General features: G+C 38.6%; 1 protein-coding gene across 2 annotated transcripts in view; it reads right to left on the reverse strand.

Moving 5' to 3' along the window:
- MACROD2 (mono-ADP ribosylhydrolase 2) overlaps nt 1–23,153 on the reverse strand; it is a 2,087,069-nt gene that overhangs the window by 519,984 nt on the left and 1,543,932 nt on the right. For both annotated transcript variants that reach the window (XM_088026245.1, XM_088026244.1), the window contains exon 8: nt 17,791–17,864. In XM_088026245.1, the coding sequence (XP_087882371.1) occupies nt 17,791–17,864 (74 nt within the window). The remainder of the gene's footprint in view (nt 1–17,790; nt 17,865–23,153) is intronic.

Here is a 23,153-nt window from a genome sequence, read left to right on the forward strand (position 1 = left end):
TTGGGCTCTTTGCTATAAACACTTGTCCATCCAGGTGGTTTGTCATCTCTGCACCTAGGCGGTGGTGGCCTGAGACATGATCATGCTGGGTGGGTTCAAAGAAAGGGTCAGTGAGACCGGAGGGTAGAGAGCAAGGGAGAAAAAGTATGGGTGCCAACAGAGAGACCTTTCTTGGCTGTCATGGACCCATTTAGCAGTTGAGTGGAGCCTCTAGATCCTTCTCAGAATATGTATCAGGACTTTAAATAATAAAAATACAAAAGATTGCAAAGGAAACAATTTTATTGAGATAACAATTACATGGAATCAGTGTGTGCTATGGTAATGTGTGTGCTTCTCTATGGACACATTAAAAAAAGATCTAGTGATGAAGTTACAATGAGCATCAGTAGTGTTTTTGTGATCTCTACAACTCCAATGTGACAGGAAATACCTGTGATTTCTATGGATGACAATGTCACAGGAACTGATGATACCACTGTGGTTTGTGGCTACTGTCGTGATTGGAAGGGAGTGCTAAATTGCAATTGGAGTTTAATGAAAATAACTGTATTTTTTTTCCTCAAGTTCACAAACTCCCTGAGACCTCTTAAGAGTCTGTGACCACCAGTCACGGGTCCAGCTTGTAGGGGAGGCATTTGGATTCTACTTCCAGGGGAATAGAACCCCTGGGAGGAGCTTACAGCTCCAGTGTACTTTTCCATTTAAATCAGAAAGCACCCAGGGTCTTCCCTGTCTGTTTCCTCCACCTAGCGAACTCAGTGTTCTGGGCACAATTTGTCCTGGAATTCACTACTTTATCGTGTGGTAATTTTGTGTATCGTTTCTTCCAATAGAGTGCAAGGACGAGAACTAGACATTGACCATCTTTGTATCAACAGTGCACAAGACCTGAGACATACCAGCTATTGAGTATTTGTCAAATAAATTAATCAAGACTGAGATTCTCTTAAAAGAATAACACATGAATCCACATGACCAAATTTTTTCCGAAGAACATCTTTTCCTTTCTGAAATGGATTATGTGTGGAAATACACACTTTAAAAATGTTATCCTCAGACTTTAGAACTGGAAATGGAAATATTGATGCCATCAAGGAAGTAAAAAAAAATTTTTTTAAGTAGATTGAAGGGTGGCTGGGTGGCACAGTCGGTTAGGTGTCCAACTCTTGATTTCAGCTCAGGTCATAATCTCAGGGACCTGGGATCCAGCGTCACACTGGGAAGTCGGCTTGAGGACTGTTTCTTTCTCTCCCTCTCCCTCTGCCCCTCCCCCTGCTTGCATTCCCTCTCTCTCTCTCTAAAATAAATAAATAAATCTTTAAAAATAAATAAATAAAAGTAGATTGATTGTGGCTACCTAAAGACCAAGTCTCCCTTATGTTTAAATTTACAGGAGCCTCTGCAAGGAAAGAAAAGGCCAGGTAGGCAGAGGTTAAGTATTCTACAGACCAGCTATAGAGCAGCAGGTCAAAACTCAGGCAAGATGAACTTCCAGGAATATTCATTGTCTCTAGTTTGTTCCCAGAATAAACTTTCCATTTTAGACAATACCTGACAGCTGCTTAACCCCAACACACTGCTGTCCATCCATAGATAAAGGAAGGAGTATGGTAGGATTTCCCCCAGTCCTGGGTCACATCTGGGACCTGGCTAAAGCTCTGCAGGGTAGGGCTGGTTTCTAGCCCCTGTGTTATTTGGGGTTGGGGATGGAGCTCAGGGCTTGAATCTTAATTTGGAATCTACTGAAATACAGATAATAACCTATTTAGCATGCTCAAAATTTGACACCAAAGAGGTCTGTATGAGACAGATGTACTGGCTTCATGCATGCTTAGCTCCATCATTGTAAGAAACAATGTAAAACATTAATTCAATCAATACCTTCTTATTAAGGCTTTCTATTTCCCTGGCCCCATGAATTAAACACACACACACACACACACACACACACACACACACACACAACCCTGGGTGACATTACACATTTCCTGTCCTTGAGTCAGTGGGAAAGCTAATAGGAAAATCCACAACCACACTGAAAGCAGTGATACTTATATGTCTACATGGAGTAGGAAGGAAAAAATTCATTGAAGATGCAATATTTGAACAAACATGATGGGAATAAGTAAAGGAATCTGTCATCCCAAGAAGCATGTGCTCCAAACAAAGACAGGGCTGATCCCTGAGAAACTGGAGTCATATCAGGGCTTACCTACCTACCCTCAGGGAGATTTCAAATATTCCTGAACTTGTTTATCATTTGATAAGATTTAACAAATTATTCCATGGCAATATCCATGGTTCAGAAATGGTTGTTCTGTACCAACAGGCTGTTCAGCTCTAACTGTAATCACATGGAAGTCTTAGGAGACTATAAGTGGTGCAGGTCAGCTAATAAAAGTCCCATCTGTTAACTCTCTCATCAAGCTTCTAATGAATTTGGGCATGACACTGTTCTGGGGGCAAGAAACAAAAGTTGACCAAACTATAGACCCTTGGATTCATAAAATATCTTGGTTTCATAGAAATATCAACAAGCGACTCTACGTAAGTCATGTGAACAACAGCATGGGAGATACCATGGACTCAGGGCTGAAGAAATCAGAATTAGGCTATTGTGTGATTTGTAAGCATTGGAAAGAGATCTCTGATATAGTAGTCTATTTGCATTATTAGGGGAAAAATACAGGACGCTTTTGAAGATCGTAGTTATGAACTTGGAATCCTGAGTTAAAGTTCCAATTCTGCCATTTATTTGCTGTGTGGTCTTTAAAATTTTATTTACTTAATATTTCTAAGTCTCATTTTCCTCACTCATAAAATAGGAATGATTACAGTAACTACTGCATGAGATTATTGTATTAATTAAATCAGGTCATCCAAGTGAGGCACTGACACAAAGGAAGCACTCAATATCTCCATACACGGCCCCCTGGATAGGCCAAAGAGAAGTTTGCTTTTATTTGTAATGGAGCAGTGTGCTCCACGATTTTTGATCCTCAACAGTAGTCCTGTTGAATTCAGTATGTAGAAGTACAAAATGCAGTGTAGAACAGAATTTGAATAAATCAATCTCTCTCTGTCTCACACACACACACACACACACACACACACACACACACACACACACACACATAACCTCTGCTGTGTGCACTGTCAATGTTTCACATTTCCCTTGGCTCTATGCTGCTGGGTAAACCAACTGCTCTAAGAGATTCACAGGTAAGGTAGTGGTGAAGGGGGCAACTTAAATCCCATCCCTGCTACAGCACCCTCATGGAATCTCTTTAATTACACCTTTAATAAATCTACGAATACATTCCAGAGTATACATTTATCCCCGCCCTCTAAGGAAAACCATTTTCTGACTGTACTTAGAAAGTAGGGAATATGAATTTTCTTTTTCCTTTGCCTCCTGAGCAGAACGTGACTACTTGGGGGGCTCATTCACTGCTGGCAAATGGCCGTTTCCTGCCTCTAGACAGAAAGTCTTCAAAGAACTTATAAAAAAAAACAGTCAAAATCCTCTGTAGACATCCAATAACTTATAAAGAAAAGAATGTTTTGATGAGTTAGTGCAAATGAATCGGGGACATATGGATGCTATTTCCCTTGAGTTTAAATTTGTAAAGAGAAAAACTTCTTAAAAAAAAATGAACTCTGTAGATGTCACTGAACCCAGGGGAAAAACATATGAGATGATTACTCAACTTAATACATTCCTAAGTTGCCCTGTGCTTAGCTGAAGCACAGTCGGGTCATTTGTAGCTCAATTTGGACTGTCAAACACATAGCTCATCATGCTCTAATTGTTTTCAGAGTAAAATTCCGGACAGTAGAAGACGTTAAGGTGGTTAGTATTTTCAACAATAAATTTTAGCATAGTTGTACGAATTCCTTGAAGAAAGTTAATTTTGTTAGTGGCAAGAGATTTTGGAAACATTGTGGGTGACACATATCTGCATATCCAGGAGACAATCCACAAGTGGGTGGTGTAAGCAGGCTCCCATGAAGGAAAACACGATACCAATCAGAAAATCATCTCTTGCAGCCATGCTAACTGGTGCCCTCATGCCCAGGGAGAACTAATTTGCTTCATGTGACAGAGTACTTTATTCTCAAAAGGTTTTTCAAGAACGAATATAATTCCACAAGATCCAAAAGATTAACCTGTTGGCTTTCTTTTACAATCTGACTACAGTAATTACTCATATAATGATTCAGTTGTATATGTTGATGACTTTTACTAATTTATTAAATATATCTTAGGCATGGATGCAACTGAGCACATATCCAGAGACAATGATTACAGGACACTGGAAATATATTAAGATGCTTTCTAAAAGAGAGAAACAGGCCCCTACTATATACAGGGTATCACAGAAGACTGATGAGCAACTCCCATGGATATTTCATGTGCGTTGAGGTTACATGTTATATGCAGACATCATTTAACTCATTATTTACCCATATCAAAGGGGATTATGGAGGTGAAGAAACAAATGCTTATCAGTAGGAAGGCTTTGGTGACCACCCTGGAAACTTCTAGACAAGGACAGCCCATCAAGGCTCCTGTTCCTCTGTTGAATGGCTGGTTATTGGTTGAAAGGGGTATTTACTCTTAGGGTTCTCACTCGGTAGGTCCTTTCCCACACTGAAGAGAATAAGTATGAGCTTGAACCTTAGTATGATCTAGCTGGAACAGATCCTTGAAAGTAACTGATCTAATCATCCTAAACCACCAGCTGGAGAAATTTTAAATTATAGGCTATTGTCCTCTCTGATATTCCAATGCAGTAGATTTAAGGTATGGTTCTGTTGTCTGATTCAATCATTTCCCAGGTGATTTTTCTCCTTATTTTACAGATGAGGAACAATCCCAGAATGGTTGTAACATCTCCTACAATCTCCTTAATTCCCAGGCTAGGGCCTTACCCACAAGTTCGGCAATGCCTTAGGGGAACTTTTCAGTCCAATAACAGGACAAAAAAACAGCCCAGATGAAGGGAAGATCTGCTGGTTAGAGACAGCCAATGTTTATGTTGCAAAATAAATGTAGTTGAGTTATTCTTATGCCTCTAAAGTCAGCTCATAAAGTGAAAATTTTACAAGGGCAAAATTATTCTTTAAACTTCTTTAAAAAGGCCCTATGTTGAAACCTGAGGCATCTCTTAAGTCCCAGCAAAGCCCATTTTTTCCTCCAGATTTAATAGAAATTGCAGGAGTTTTTTTTTTTTTTTTTAAGTTATCTCTGAGCAAAAGATGAAGTATTTGTCTAATATTTAGGAGCACTGTCAGAGAATCAGCAAGGGAAAAAGTTGTAATGTACTAGATCACACCAATGTAGAAAGAAGCTAAGAAACATGAGAATTTAGATGAAATGGGGGAAAAAGATGAGCTCATATGTCTTATCTCACACAAAAGTAGACTGCGACACTGAAAATAAATTGCATCATTTCAAATTTCTCTCCTTATCTGTATCTTTTCAAGAGGGCACATAATAGAAGCTCTATGTACAGATAGCACCTCCCCACCACTGAACATCACTAGCCCAGGTGCCCATCGGGTCACATGCCAGGTGGTTGTACCTTTGCTGCACAGCCAAGTCTTAAGGTCAATACCTCAGGATCCACCTGAAGCTCCCACTTCCTTGCCTAAGACGTTCAGATGTGAACACTTCATTCTGACCAGGTTCTCGTCACTTGGATTCGCCACGGGTTTAGGGAAATACAAATCCTCCAAGTCCTTCTAGTCCTGCTTCATATAAAGGAACAGTCTCTTCACTAATTGTGGAGGCTGCCTGGCATGGCACGAAGGCACAAAAGCTTTTCTCTCAACTTCTTGTCAAGTTCCCGTATGATGGGACTTCCAAGGAGTTCAGGAATAGACATGAGTAGAATGTGATCTGATTGAGAGAGCCACGTTACAAGTCCTTCTCTCAGTGGGCTCACACTCCAGCTCCTCCAATTCAGCTTTTACCCATAATTAAATTGATGTTGTATGTCCAAACTCCTGTCAGGCTTTTTCTAGCATGTTTTCTGTTGAAGAGCCAAAAGATTGGGTAAATGATAACTTTGCCAGACCTACTCATGTTTCTTACCATGGGAAGTAGGAGTGTCATTATCAAAGGCGGTCTGGTTTCCATAGAGGCCACCTCCATGCCCAAATGTATTGGGAGAAACAGGGAAAAGGCCACTACACTCTGGCCACAGCTTCCATCGAAAACAGAGGCCTGGCTGAGACCATTGCCTCTTACAGGCAAATCATTTAATTCCACTAGAATGAGAAAATGCCGTTTTGTTCTTCCCTAAGTTGAGCTAGATGGCAGTGGAAAGACTACTGATTTTCCATTCAATCACAGCAGCACTTGTGCCCTACTCAATTAAAGTGGAGGATAAGACAAAGGCTCTTTTGCTTTCAGCTATAGAATATCCTTCAGTAGACCTCTCAGTGTCATTTTTATCCCTGTGTCAGATGTGGATCCAACCACATGCTCAGAGGTTTATTTTCTATTTATAAAAATGTCACATCATTTGGATAATCAGCAGATTTAATTTCATAAGCAGTTTTAAAGGTTGGCTATTTTGAAACCACCATATAATCCAAATCATTTACAGAAAAGCAACATGGGGGCCCTCCTCCTCCTACATAATATGAGTCAAAGTTGTTAATATTTACTCCAATGATACACCCATATAGAAGCTGGGGATCATCTTAAAGACATCAAGGCAGCATATGCAAATGCTGCTTGAACTCTGGTATGTTACCTGGAGGGCCTAGAACAACTTTTAAACAACTATTCTGTGCTACTTATTCTTGGCTTTTATTCAGCACTGGCTCTATTAAAAACTTATTTCCTACCTTCAGGTTAGACTGAAGAAATAGTAGGATATAGCAGTTAGGTAGTTAGTAAGTAAATAAATAAATAGGCAAAATTTTGATTTGCCCCTGCATGAAAATATATATTGAAAGGATGAATTTTTAAAAGAGCTATTACTCACTTTCCTATTAAGAACAGTGACTCCAAATTATTTTTTCTAACCCAACATATTTGAAGGAACTGGAATACTTCCTTCAAAAGCAGTGATTCAACATAGGGTTCTCTGAAAAAGAACTACTTAAAACATGTAGTTTGGGCAGGGAAACGGCCTCCAAATGATTCTCAACCCTCTCTTTCCTCTAGTTGAGAATTATTAGCTTGAGTTGTTAAAACTAAAAATGGGAGGTCATTCTGTTCTGCTAAAATATAATATTTTGCCTTAGTTCTGATTCTTCACTCAAGCCAGCAGACAGGCTTTATGACTTCGCCAACTGCCCAGCAATCAGTGACATCTTCAGCAAAATATCCTCCTAAAGCAGAGCCCTCCCTCCTCCACAAGATTGCAGAGAACATGGCCACTGGGGGCTCCTGTGCCCCAAATCTCTCCAGATCACCACCAAAGTAGCCTTACTTTTCCTTGTCCAACTCCAGCTTGCAAAAATGTCCCAGAGAAAGACGATAATCAGCCTACTTCAGGTTCCATGCCCACAAATGTATTTCAAAAGGCTAAGTTTGGGTAAGATATCCAATTTTGGAGTAGTCACCCCTGACCACAGAAACGGAATTATAAGAACAAGAAAATGCCCAGTTAGTTGACCTCAGGAATTTCCTTTTCCTTGAACTTCAACACCACATATATAAAATTTAAGATCAAAATACCTACCTTGAAAAAAGTTTTGTGAAGATATAATAGGATGTGTTACAGAAACAGGTAATAGTGTGTGTCCCAAACACAGCCCATGGGACACATCAGGAGCCAGAAAAATACTGCCTTTCCTTCTCTCTGTAGCTATTTCACATACTTACTCTACATCTCCTAGAATTCTTTCTAGAGTCCCACATACGAATTTTCCACACCTATTTAAACAATACCCCCACCAAGACAGAGTATATTTATCTGAAAGTAATGGGACCATAATGGACACTGTGCTGGGCTAAGGATGGCTGGCAGAGGAGGACATTTGTCGATTATGTGTCAGTACAGAAGTCAACAAGCCACCCTGAACTACATGGGACTGTAGGTTGATGTCACTAGGGCACCCTGGGACCTTGATTATCCAGACATGCCCTGCTGGAAGAAAAAAATCATTAGACTTTACAGAGCTCTTTACACAAAGTAAGACTAGGGAAAATGTACTTGGGCAACATTACCTCAATGCCTAAAAGTTTTTGATGAAAACCCTCTGTACCCCAAGCATACTGGCTAACTGGAAGTGGGCTCACTAACTAAAGCAGCAAAATGTATATTGTATCATATATTTTGCTTTTTATTGCTGTGAATGGGGTTATGAAGGCAATAGCAAGGGTTTCTAATTTCTGACTCTAAGAACTGGGGCAGGCCTGTTGTAGATGCTAAAGCACTGTAGGGATGGAGAGGTAAGTGGATTTGCCCACCTGGCAAGCTCTAATGTGGGGTGATCTATTGTGACACCAAGGTCTTGCACACTCCACCGTGAAAGGCAGATGCTTCCTTGGGGCATGACTTTGACTCTAACAATGCGGACTGGGAATCATATGATACGGAGATAAAACTCACTTCTGACTACTGATCTAACTGCTTGGGGCAAATCTCCTCAAAGACCATCTGCGAATGGGAAAGTAGTGTGTGTGTGTGTGTGTGTGTGTGTGTGTGTGTGTGTGTGTGTGTGTAAGAGATGGAGGGGAAAAAGGGTGGGGAAGAAAGAAGGAGGGCAAGAAGGGAAGGAGGAAGGCAGGAATATAAATTGATGGGATGGAAAGAGAAAACAAACTGCAAGTCATCGGGGTTTTGAAGAGCGAAAAGGAGCATGGCATATGTGCAAAGTCTGGGAATAATTTTCTTCAATTATGTCACAGCCAATGAGCATCATGGTTTCCACCTGAAGATCATGCTTGGGCTAGTCAAAGGATACATTTTTATAGCAGCATATTAGGATGATGATTATTATTACCATAGCCACATTCTTACACAGAACCTGAATATTTTAAAATGGAATTTATTTTTCCAAACACACATATTTTAACATTTTTTTACACCAACAGCTAAGACCAGCATACATACGTAAATAATGTTTTAGAGACATAAAAAGACATTCCCCAGGGAAAACACTGAGCACTTCATTTGCTGCTTTCAGATCTCTCTGGATGTTAACCACACCCCCGTGTTGTGTAGAACTGAAGGATGGTATGTTATGTGCATTGCATTTCTGTAAAGAATCGACCACAAGAATTGAAACTTGGGGTGAGGGATGTAATTTTCTCATTAGAAATGGAAACATCATTTCATGTTTTATTTAAGTCCCCCTTTGAAGAAAGATCCTAAGGTGTTCTATGTCAGTGACATAAGGCAGGCCCCACACTGGGTTTTTTTGGTGGTCCATAATGTGATTCTGAAATAAAAGTGACAATTTTTAACACTGCATATGTTCAAAGACCTCTGCCAAGAAGGGGAAAAAATAGTCTTGGCACCAGAACTAAAGTGTGACGGTTCCTTTGTGATCTGTGATGAGAAAACAAGTGGCCATGTCCCTGATCTTGTCGCATTAGCACGAGAATAGCATATGAACCTTTCCAGAGGCTGAATGTGCACTTCTTCAAGGGATTCCCAATTCTGTTTTCTGGGGTAGATGAATCGGTTTACCTTTTTCACTACTTTGTGGCTGTTTGTCGGAATGTTGGAAGGCAGGGGAGGGCGGCAGTATAGCTGCTTCTACTCAGTAGAAACCAGTATCTTTACTTCTTAAAGGTCACCAACTATGTGCTGAAAACTAATTTTTGTTTTCTTTTTTTTTATGACACAGTGTTTGCTTATTTATTTTTAAAATTGTTTTATTTGACTACAGTTGGCACACTATGTGACATTAGTTTCAGGTGTACAACATAATGATTCAGCTTCTCTTTATGTTACGCTGTGCTCACCACGAGTGTGGCTACCATCTGCCACCATAAGATGCTATTACAACATCACTGACTGTATTTCCTCTGTTTGCCTTTGGTTCTTGTGACTTGTTCATTCTGTAACTGGAAGCCTGTACCTCCCATTCCCCTTCACCCATCTTGCCTATTCCCTTACCCCCTTCCCTCTGGCAACCATCAGTTTGTTCTCTGTATTTATAGGTCTGATTCTGCTTTTTGTTTATTTATTCATTTGTTTTGTTTCTTAGGTTCCACATATAGTGAAATCGTATGGTATCTGTCTTTCTCAGTCTGACTTATTTCACTTAGCTTAAACTCTAGGTCCATCATATTGTCACAAATGGCAAGATCTCAGCCTTTTTTTGGCTGTGTAATATTCTCATATATATATATATGATATAATAAATCCTATATAATATAATATATTATATCCTATATAATATATATTCTATATATAATATCTATATATCTATATATTTCACATCTTCTTTATCCATTTATCTATTGATGGACACTTGGGTCTCTTCCATACCTTGGTTATTATAAATAATGCTACAATAGACATAGAGATGCATATACCTTTTCAAATTACTGTTTTTGTTTTCTTTGGATAAATACCCTGTAGTAGAATTATTGGATCATATGGTATTCTATTTTTATTTTTTTGAGGAATCTCCATGTTGTTTTCCACAGTGACTATACCAATTTATACTCCTACCAACAGTGCACAAGGGTTCCTTTTTTTTTTCTACATCCTTGCCAATAGTTTTTCCTGTGTTTTTGATTTTAGCCATTCTGACAGGTGTGAGGTGATATCTCATTGTGGTTTTGATTTGTATTTCCCTGATGAGTAGTGATGATCATTTTTTCACATGTTTTTGGCCCTTTGTATGTCTTCTTTGGAAAAATGTCTATTGAGGTCCTCTGTCCATTTTTAATCGGATTATTTGTAGGATTTTTTTGGTGGTGAGTTGTGTAAGTTCTTTATATATTTTGTATATTAACCCCTTATCGGATATATCATTTGCAAATATCTTCTCCCTATCAGTAGATTGCCTTTTTGTTTTGTTGGTCATTTCCTTCACTATGTGAAAGCTTTTTATTTTGATATAGTCTCAATAGTTTATTTTTGTTTTTGTTTCCTTTGCCTTAGGAGACAAATCTAGAAAAATGTTGCTATAGCTAACATCAAAGAAATTACTGCTGTGTTCTCTTCTAGGGATTTTATGGTTTCAGGTCTCACTTTAGATCTTTCGCCCATTTTGAGTTTATTTTTGTGTCTGGTGTTAGAAAGTGATCCAGTTTCATTCTTTTGCATCTAGCTGTCCAGTTTTCCCAGAACTGTTTATTTAAAAGACAGTCTTTTCCCCATTGTATAGTCTTTTCTCCTTTGTCATAGATTAACTGACCGTATAAGTGTGGGCTTATTTCTGGACTCTGTTCTGTTCCACTGATCTATGTGTCTATTTTTGTGCCAGTACCATACTACCTTGATTACTACCGCTTTGTAAGATATCTTGAAATCTGGAATTGTGATACCTCCAGGTTTGCTCTTCTTTCTCAAATTGCTTAGTTTAAGACAAGTTTTGTTCTCTGGCTACTATCTGTTGACCTTGACGTCTAGAGCTCACAGGGTAAGGTCTGGGACCATGGCTTGCAATGAGTTGTACAGTAGGATATCTGCCTCAATGGACCACTGCCACATACACACAGCATCTCATGATGCCCTGACATATCTGTAGGCACAATACTTCAAATGATAAACAGCAATACCACAGGTGTCAAGTTTCCCTCGGAAGGCATAGCATTAACAATTTCAATGACAAGTAGATGATATTTAATATTTTGAATAACAATCTGTTTGTGCTAAAAGCACAGTTAAAAAATATTATATGTTAGGCAGAGGCCCAAACTCTGCATTAAATGAGAAAAAATTTTCACCTCCCTCCTACAGAGAAGAAAACTGATTTTGGTTTTGAAAATGCAGAGCTAGGGTTATTCCTTGCCAATGATATCTAAGTCACACCAGGTGCCCACTCAGGGCCTTCAAAGATGAACCAAAGACTCCTCCATTGAATTGTTCCCACCGCAGAACAAAAGGGTCTGCTTGTAGAGGAGGGGGCTGTCAGCATGGGGAGGGAGATGAGGAACTTCCCATGGAGTGGTTGAATGGTAAAGATTTCTGGGCAATACCATCTTCAAAGATCTGCAGAGATACAGCTGGGGCCTGGTCTTAGGTGAACCACAGCCTCCCCTCTGTAGGTCTATACATGTCACAGTTTTAATTAGAGCCTCTCAGAATGCTATGCTTCTGCCCATCTCTCCGCTGCTTTATAACTGTTGGGGATAACGGGTGTTCAGGTTTCTGCCATGCTCCAACTGATTAGTACTTCAGTGTTTCCACATTTAAAAGTACCCAGAAATTCACTCATCTTCCATCTCGGAAACTTCATCTTAGATGCCTTACCCCCAAAGACGACTTCTTGGAAGACTTAACACAGGTGCTCTGTGCTGCAGGATGCTTGCTCCTTTGGGGCATTTGAAATCACTGAACCTGACCTCCATAATGGGGAAATACCTCATATAATATCAGGACATTTGTAGCTTTTAGAGGGGAAAGACATCCTGTTCTTCTTCTGCTTTCTATGGAAAAATTACAAATATGTACATTGCCCCAGAGACCAATAGTCAGATGCTATATGAGTCTCTGGGGTGGGACAATAGAATAGGCCCTGTAAAAACATTTCTTAGGCTAACTTATAGATATGAAAGGGGTGCCTCAGAGCTGCGGAGTGGGAAAATCACTATTTCACAAGGAATGATATTTTTAGACTGCATGAAAAATGAGGAATGCGTGAAACTGCAGATGATAACATGGAGCAGCCACCCCAAGTTGAGAGTCTGGGCTGCATTTCTGCTGCTCATTTCCATAACGACTGCTTATTTTGCTCGCTTGTCCCTGTAATAAAGTTTCTACTTGAGAAAAATGGGTACTTATGGAAAGGTTATCATGCCACATGCTGTCATTTGTTTTATAGTGAAGTCTGATATTCTTTTCATTTGATTTTCTGAACTCAGAATATCTTAATTCTTAATTTTACCAAAAATGCCGGTGGGGTAATCTTCATCCCTTGCCTACCTCCCACTTGATCCCCGGGTCTCTCTGCCACATGCCTTATCTCTTCAGTCATGATTTCCATTTCTTTGTATTTCGGTTTTGTAAGATAATTCAACTCTCTGGTTTTCTGAGAACAGTAATTCAAGTCTTGGCAGGGAATATTCTTTTTTGTTTTGCAATTTTTCAATAAGAAGTCATTGTTTCTTAGTCCTGGTAAGTCATTTTTGTGCCCCAATTACATCCTCTTGAGGATTCTCCTTTTTTCATTAAAGCACTGCTCTATCTCTTCCTCTAGAGCTGCTGCAGTCAGAGCCAACTGTACTCTTTGTTCAGCTGGGCTCCCTCAGGTCCCTGAGTCCCCCTAAATATGTGGTGATAGCAGCATCCTCACAGTTCATACTTTGGGTAAATGAAACAAGTCAATGGTGGATGACAGAACATATTTTCCCTAGTCATGTCTGTTGGGCCCAAGTGCTCCAGAGAAGCCTCTCTGAATGTGGAAATGTCCAGCCACACAAACTGGGATGATTTGTGTAATTAAATAGAACCAAATCAACTATTACTGGAAAAAAATAGAAGTGTCCTTTCCTGATGGTTTAGAAATCAAAGGGTAAATAAATGGTGAAATGTGAAGGCTCACTAATCACATGACAACGCTAATTATCAAAAATAAAAAATCATGAAGTTTGAATTGCATACTTATCTGACTGAGAGAAGTATGGCCACTGATAGAAGTCACATTTACATGGATTCCCTATTTTTTAAAAGGAAAATTTTAGGGGACATAACCAGCTGAAAGATCCAGAAGATGCAACTTTGCCCACCAACTTCAACCCCGGACTTGCCTTAAGCAGGGCTCAATGACTCATGAGTGGGTCCCAGTCATCATGGGGCCATATTAAGCAGGTAAACTGGTAGTGAAGATAATGTGAAAAAAAAAAATCAATGAAACCGAGATATGAGAGAGATTGAGGGAGAATGTAAATGAACTCCCTTGCTTCTTATTGGATTTATAGTTTGCAATTCTGGTCACTCATGAGATCCTGCTCTAGTTCTAGCTCTTGAATTTCAAGACTTTTTTTTTTTTATAGTTCACTTACACAATATATCTTCCTTATATAATTTAGCTTGAATGTTTTTCTATTTCTTGCAGCTAATCTCAAACAAGACCCAAACCCAAGTTAAAGTTATGATAATCTGATCAATTTTACCATGTCCTTCTGACTTTTTTTTCTGAGCTTTAGGCTCAAGTAACCAGCTTTCTATTGGAAACCTTCACTGTATATCTAAGATCATCTCAGGTTTAACTCTGCAATGCAATTATTGTTTTCTTTCTGTTTATCATCTAAACATGTTCCTCTACCAAATTTCTCAGTAAATGCACCAATATTTACTCAGGGGCTCAGGTCAAAACCTAGATGTTATTTTTGACTCTCCCATTTTTCCCATATACCACATCTGATTTACAGCTATGATAGACATTACTACTGTTCATTGATATCCAGTTGCCTTTCCTTGTATCCTGGGTGCCTTGTTCTGGACAGTAAAATGACAGAGAAAAAAGTTATATGCATCATTCCTTTGTAGAAGCATTTAAGAACTATTACTTGATTGTCTGTCTTTTCCTGTCATGTGATAGATGATATTTTACATGGTAGAGTGTCTGTCACAGCCTGGGTTCCTGACTAAGCCAAAGTCCTTTGCTGACTCAAGACATATAAATAGTGTGAGCAAAAAATAAACCTTTGCTGTTTTATGGCACTAAGATTTGTAAGTTGTTTGTAACTGCAGCATGAGCAAGCCTACTCTAAAACAATCCCCAAGTTCTGCTGGCTCTATTGTAAAAAAAAAAAAATTTCCAAACCTGATGCTGTTACCTCCTTTTCTACCATTGCTGTACTTCAAAGAATCCTCATTTCTTGCCTAGATTTACTGCAGAATTCTCTTCACCAGTCTTCCTTTTCCTATTCTGAGGTCTCTCAAGTCCCTTTTCCAAGCAGCAGCCAGCCTTTTGTCATTTTAAAGGTGAATCTCATCATGCCACTCCCTGCCCCAAACTCTCAACAACTTCCCACTAGACTTAGAATAAAAGTCCAAGTTTCTCCATGAATCACAACATTGATCTAAGCCTTACCTATTTGTCGAATTCGTTTCCTGCCGTTCTTTTATGTCTCTAATCCAACTGCATTGTCTCTTACCATTAATTGCAAACAGTAAACTCATTTTCCCAACAGGGTTCTCTTGCTGTTCCCTCTGTGTGGAATGTTCTACCTCAAGACCTTTTTGTAGTTGGCTTACCCCTTCCCATCATACAAATCTTTGTCCCAAGATTATATCCTCAGAGCCCTTTCTAAATCATGTAAAACCACATCCTCCAATACTTCACTATCAAGTTACCCTGTTTTACTTTGTCTTTGAACTATCTTATCTCTTTATTTGTTGATGTCTCTTTTCCTAGACTATGAATATCATAAGAAGAGGATTTTGTTTTTCAGCATTCTATCCCTCATATCTAGAAAAGTTTTGATATTTGATATTTGATAAATATTTGTCAAATGAGTGAATTAATGAATAACTTAAACAATGAGAATGTCAAAGTTATACTCCAGTGAAGAGACAACTGACTGAGAATACTCTTTCGTAAGTGCCTAACCTACTTTGCTTGTTTTTTAACAGAGCAAAAAATAAATCAAAATATTGCAAAATAATAAATTTGTATAGCTTTTATCTATGCCCTACCACTTACAATTCATTTATTAAGTAAAACCTGACTTGTTCAAATTAACTTGTTTAAATTAACCATTGCATGTTGAAACAAGAAGGCTTTTAAAAAAGAATTAGCACAGGACATGTTTAAAGTCACAGTGGCAATAACTGAGTTGTGTTCCTCAATCCAAAATACCTAAATTTTTATACAACAGACCCAAGAAATGAGCAAGAAAAAGGTATGAAAGCAAAAGAACAGACTCAAAGACAGAATGAGCTAACAAGGAAATCAGGGAACCAACCATTACGTGGGAAACACTAAGTTAACACATTTCTATGGAAAATAACCTTCTGAATAGTTTAATTAGAGAAAATCCATCAGTAGGATTTGGCAATGAGCTATAAATACAACCAACATGTTTGCTCTTCATAATCATCTCCGTGATGATTTTTGGGTGGATGTGTGTACTTCCCTCACATGCCAACAGGACACATGTACATCTATCAGTAGGGAATACCCTTGGATTATTATCTTAATGGAAATAATGGGTTTACACCAATATACTAGCTCCATTATCAACTTTCATTCATGAAACACTCTCTGTTTTTGCTAAGCAGATGGTCCAGGTAAGGAGATTTTACTGTAACCAAGAGATACACTAAAAATACCAAGGTCAAAGGGACTAAAACTTCTCTCCCTGGCCTCAGGACCCCTCCAAGGATGAATAGCTATTGGAGTCAGGAGGACAGAGTCAGACTCTTGGCTTGTGACTCTCAAGTCCTGAGGATGTCATTTAACCTTTTGATTCTAGATGAAAATAAGGATAACAATACCTAGACATTTCATGAGATTGTTGTGAAAATAATACGTGTCAAAGACATGTTTTGTAAACTGGCTATTTTAACCTTTTTTTTTTTAATTCTGGGGTTTTTTTTGAGGTTATTATGGTCATCCTCTAAATTGAAGTTATATATACAACTTTCATAGTAAGAGGAGAAGAAAGAACAAGCACTGAAATGGATATGTTTGGCCATGTGGTCTTTACTCCTACTGGAGATTAGTAATTTCTGTATCTACTTAATAAATGTTGAAATTATAACAATTAGCAGAAAATGACATTACTGTTTCTTTAAACACACAAAGGCACCAAGAGCTACTCCCATATTATAGCAAAATCCCATAGTCTGTTTCCATAACCAAACATTGCCTAATAATCATTGTCCTACCCAGGAAGAAAGCTAAATTCATGGTATATCATAAATGGACCAATATTCTTTATAGCACTCACGTGAATATCTGAGGAGAATAACAAAATCGGAAGAAAAACACAAAAGGCTGTGCATTGTATGAAACCTATTTGTTGTTACAATAGGTTAGTTGCCAAAACTCTGAAATCTAACCTCCACAGTGTCTTATTGTGTTGCTTTGTTAGCTTGAGTAATTCTCCTGTTCATCACTAAACATATCCTAAATATTTTATTAAATAAGCAGAATAGGAGGCATGGTGAAAAGTCTGAGAGAAGCATTTAGTTTCATAAAAAATCCTGATCATCAGGATTTAGCTATCAATTATCCAGGCCTACTCTAATCTCACACTCAGAAGTTACTTTATGGAAATGATTAATTATAAATAAAGAGACCTCAGGATACCAAAAAATGACCATGTCAACAAAGATAACACTTTAAGGAAAAGAGCATTGGACAATCCCTTAATCTTAATGAAATCCATCCTATTCTCTTTTACACACAAAACTCATACTATCCAAAGATGTAAAAATGAGATCATGACTAAGTGAATCTTATCACTCTGCCTACCTTCACCACCAAAACCAATCAACATAATCCCTTCAGTCAATTAATTACAGGAAAATATTCAATCACCCGTATAACCCCAATGAAGCATGGTCAGCAAGCTTCAGCTCAATGATTATGTTTACTTGATATTTATGGATATATTTTCTGGTTTTTTGAAATTGCAGATCAAATGATGCCATCTTAAATGTTTGCTAATTATGTTGTTCCTCCTACCTCGTGATGGTTCTTGGCCAGCCATTCCTTAATGGTGCTGAGGGCAATGACAGAAGCAGGCTCATTTGGAAAACCTACATGAAGAGCAGAATAAAACAAATTAACAAAGAAAGATGAAGGCAAGAGAGAATTCAATCATGGTATGACACTAATTTTTTCTCATTTAAACAGTATTCACTTCAACCAATTACTACTAAACAAGGCAGGCCTTAGTAAGGTATACAAGGATGTGAAGCCTATGATCATACATACAAGGCATTAAGGGGGCCAGTCATATATCAGTCTAGTGCTAACAAGCAATGAAGGATTTAACTGTCTCTTCAATTCTACAACAGAATCAATTAAAAATGTATTTACATTTGCTTAATAGTTTTCAAGGTACTTTCATACAATATTCTCATAAGAGGTACTCAGATTAAGGTTTATTACCCTCAATTTACAAACCAAGTTAAATATGGCCTCAGAATATATGCGTTGACCCAGGGTCATAAGGCCAGCAGTACTCCATCAATGAATTGACAGAAGACAGGGCAAGCAACTTGTAGAACAGCCATACAACGAATAGTTATTATCAGAATTCAAAGAAGGCAATGCCTGCTCCATTTAGGGCCATCGGAAATTATGTTTAAGACTACATGAACTGACCTGGTTTTGCACTACAGATTTCATTTTCAAAGGACAGGAAGAATGATATTTATACTATGTCCTAGTGAGCAGAGGCACACATAATCATAATTCCCAAAACTCATCTAGAATATCCCCTTAGTTTATGTAATCCAAACATATTCCTAAACTTGCAAATCATCAGACATTCTGCCAATAAAGATGACTGTATGTGAAGAAATAACCTTACAAATTATGTATTTATAGGGCAGAAAGAAGAAGAGATGGGAGTGACTATTCCTTTGAAACTACTCTCTTTAAGCTCACCACTGGCTTCCTAATCACCAAATTCCATACAGGCAAACACTCTTTCAATCAGTCTTCATCTTTTCTGTATTAGATGTGTTTGACTAGTTTTCCATGTTTCATTATCCTGGATTTTCTTTTTTTTATTATTTTTTTTACTATTTTAAAGTAATAATGCAGTGGTTTTTGATATGTCCATAAAGTTGTACAACCAATACTACTAACTACAGAATATTTTCATCATTCCCCCAAAGACTCTGCACCCATTAACAGTCACTCCACAGTCTCCCTCTACCCCAGCCCCTGACAACTATGAATCTACTTTTTGTCTCTATAGATTTGCAAATTCTCCTCCTGGATTTTTCAACATTGCCTTCTTCTATGTTTCCTCCTACCTATTTGACCATCCATTAAATGTATGCCATTCCCAAACTCCAAATTCGGCCTTCTTCTTCCTGTATACTCTGTGGGAGCCAGCTGCAGCATCATCCACTGACATGCCTTCTAATCAGGAGGCTCCTGCAACATTGTGCTGTACAGATGCAGGGAGAGGTATTACTGAAATGAGGACATCTGGGATTTTAAAGGCCCAGTTTTATTGGAAGGCAAATACATATTCCAGTAGTTCATATGAAAGGTTTAAATCTCATTAGACTTTCAGAGAAAATGGTGAGAGAGGATGAACAAGAGAGAGGAGCTGTTTGTCCCCACTTCCTAGAATAAATGTTGCTTTTCTGATTAGGTTTCTACACACTTCATAAGAGAATGCATTAGGAAAGGGAACAAAATAAAGCAGGGCCAAGCTGCACTTGACCACAGGGAAAATGTGCACAACTTCCCAAACCTTGTAAATTCATCTGTGACATTTGGGATTATGGATTTGTTTTGTACTGTTTCATCCCATTTATTTTTTCCTTAAATGAAGGATTCAAAATGTAAAACCCCTAAAATAAACCTGTTAATTAGCTAATTAAGCAAATTATTACTGAACCAGAAAAGAAAAGATACATAGACATGTTTAATGAGTCCCTGTCCTCTAAAGCCCAAAGTTGGAGGGAGGAAATCTGTAAGAGGCAAGCATGACAAGTGCATCAGGGCTGTGGGGACACAGATGATGGGAACTAAGCAAGAAAGAGGAGGCCTTCTAGGAAACCATAGAATGTTTTGGAAAGAACAACAAAACAGGAGCTGAGGAGACACTGTCTTCAGAAGTAAGCTGTGAGCAACTAGGAATTAGTGGAAGAAGTCAGGGGAAGTGAAGGGAGAAGTTCTTATGGACTGCAAAGAAAAAGCAGGAGGCCAGGATGGGCATTTGTGGTTAGGGGTTAAGAGCAGGGGGCTTTTCCAGTCCACATTTTCCTGAAGTTTAACATCTACATTTGTCATCAACTGGATACCTCCCCTTGATGCACTCAAGAACTAGAAATGTAACATATATTCTTCCACAAAATGAACTTCTTCCTGATTTTCTGGTTTCTGCCTATGGCTTTATCTCTCTCCTAGTCACTTAAGTATTTGATTGCTTTCCTGGCTGGTAACTGAGTCCTCTGAAATATTGTATACCACCCATTCCTTCCCCTCTTTGCCCACTGATCTCATTCAAAGCCCACTCAGCCCTCACCCTGATAACTGTAGTTGACTCATAATTGTGCTCCTTTGGTCTTCTCCCTTTCTCCAATCTGTCCACCACACCACTTCCAAGCGACCCTTCCTAAGGTATAGTTACAACTTTATACAAAACAATACCAGTCTTGCTAATGCTCCAGTTCCTACAGAGGAAATTTAGCACCTTAGCCTGGCATGAGACACCACAAGGGGCCTTCCTTAGACTTGTATCTTAGCTTTCCCTTTTTATTCTCCTCCCATGGAATTCGTCTCCAACTTCTTGATATGTTTAAGATGTACTTAAATCATAAGATTATAGGGCTATATAAACCTAATAAAATACTGCAATCATGCCCAGTTGCAATGGCCAACAGCATTAACCTTTAGAAGATGTAATTCCCCACAGAGAAATTATACAAGTTCTTATGGAACCACAGCAATTATGGTCAATTCTCAATTATTTGTGACCTCCAGGTCACTTTCCCACATTTATCAAAACCTCTGGCAATGAGTTATGGTTTTCATTTCCACCTCAAGCCTTGCCATAATCACGAGTGATTTCAGTGTCCAATAAGATGACCCACCCAACACGTGGCCTGCCAGTTCCTTGACCTGGTCATTTATTTATTTTTTTTTTTTGTTAACACATAATGTATTATTTGTTTCAGGGTTACAGGTCTGTGAATCATCAGTCTTACACAATTCACAGGGCTCACCATAGCACATACCCTCGCTCAATGTCCATCACCCAGCCACCCCATCCCTCCCACCCACCTCTACTCTAGCAACCCTCAGTTTGTTTCCTGAGATTGAGAGTCTCTTATGGTTTGTCTCCCTCTCTGATTTCATCTTGTTCCATTTTTTCCTCTCTTCCTCTATGATGCTCTGCCTTGTTTCCCAAACTCCACATATCAGTGAGATCATACGATTGTCTTTCTCTGATTGACTTATTCCACTTAGCATAATACCCTCTAGTTCCATCCATGTTGTTGCAAATGGAAAGATTTCATTTTTCGATGGCTGCATAATATTCCAATATATATATATATATATATATATATATATATATATATATATATATAATATATGCCACATCTTCTTTATCCATTCATCTGTCGATGGACATCTTGGCTCTTTCCATAGTTTGGCTTTTGTGGACATGGCTGCTATAAATATTGGGATGCACATGCCCCTTCAGATCACTACATTTGTGTCTTTGGGGTAAATTCCCAGTAGTGCAATTGCTGGGTCGTAGGGTAGCTCTATTTTCAACTTTTTGAGGAACCTCCATACTGTTTTCCAGAGGGGTTGCACCAGCTTTCATTCCCACCAACAGTGAAGGAGGGTTCCCCTTTCTCCGCATCCCCGCCAACATCTGTCGTTTCCTGACTTGCTAATTTTAGCCATTCTGACTGGTGTGAGGTGGTATCTCATTGTGGTTTTGATTTGTATTTCCCTGATGCTGAGTGATGTTGAGCACTTTTTCATGTGTCTGTTGGCCATTTGGATGTCTTCTTTGGAAAAATGTCTGCTCATGTCTTCTGCCCATTTCTTGATTGGATTATTTGTTCTTTGGGTGTTGAGTTTGATAAGTTCTTTATAGATGTTGGATACTAGCCCTTTATCTGATATGTCATTTGCAAATATCTTCTTCCATTCTGCCAGTTGTCTTTTGGTTTTGCTGACTGTTTCCTTTGCTGTGAAAAATTTTTTATCTTGATGAAGCCCCAATAGTTCATTTTTGCCCTTGCTTCCCTTCCCTTTGGCGATATATCTAGGAAGAAGTTGTTGTGGCTGAGGTCGAAGAGGTTCCTGCCTGTGTTGTCCTCAAGTATTTTGATAGATTCCTGTCTCACACTTAGGTCTTTCATCCATTTTAAGTTTATTTTTGTGTGTGGTGTAAGGAAATGGTCCACTTTCATTCTTCTGCATGTGGTGTCCAATTTTCCCAACACCATTTGTTGAAGAGACTGCCCTTTTTCCATTGGACATTATTTCTTGCTTTGTTGAAGATTAGTTGACCATAAAGTTGAGGGTCGATTTCTGGGCTTTCTGTTCTGTTTCATTGATTTATGTGTCTGTTTTTGTGCTAGTCCCATACTCTCTTGATGATCAAAGCTTTGTAATAGAGCTTGAAGTCCGGAATTGTGATGCCATCAGCTTTGCTTTTCTTTTTTAAGCTTCCTTTGCTATCCGGGGTCTTTTCCGGTTCCATAAGAATTTTAGGATTATTTGTTCCATTTCTGTGAAAAAAGTTGATGGTATTTTGATAGGGATTGAATTAAATGTGTAGATTGCTCTAGGTAGCATAGACATTTTCACAATATTTGTTCTTCCAATCCATGAGCATGGAACGTTTTTCCATTTCTTTGTGTCTTCCTCAATTTCTTTCAGGAGTATTCTATAATTTTCTGAATACAGATTCTTTACCACTTTGGTTAGATTTATTCCTAAGTATCTTATAGTTTTGGGTGCAGTTGTAAATGGGATCGACTCCTTAATTTCTCTTTCTTCTGTCTTGTTGTTGGTGTATAGAAATGCCACTGATTTCTGTGCATTGATTTTATATCCTGCTACTTTACTGAATTCCTGTATGAGTTCTAGCAGTTTTGGGGTGGAGTCTTTTGGGTTTTCCACATAAAGTATCACATCATCTGCAAAGAGTGAGAGTTTGACTTCTTCTTTGCTGATTCAGATGCCTTTTATTTCTTTTTGTTGTCTGATTGCTGAGGCTAGGATTTCTAATACTATGTTGAATAGCAGTTGTGATAGTGGACATCCCTGCCGTGTTCCTGACCTTAGAGGAAAAGCTCTCAGTTTTTCCTCATTGAGAATATTCTCTGTGGGTT

This window comes from Eumetopias jubatus, unplaced genomic scaffold (assembly GCF_037043125.1).
Source record: "Eumetopias jubatus isolate StellerSeaLion01/CBP00866 unplaced genomic scaffold, mEumJub1_p1.0 scaffold_9, whole genome shotgun sequence".
Lineage (NCBI taxonomy): Eukaryota > Metazoa > Chordata > Mammalia > Carnivora > Otariidae > Eumetopias > Eumetopias jubatus.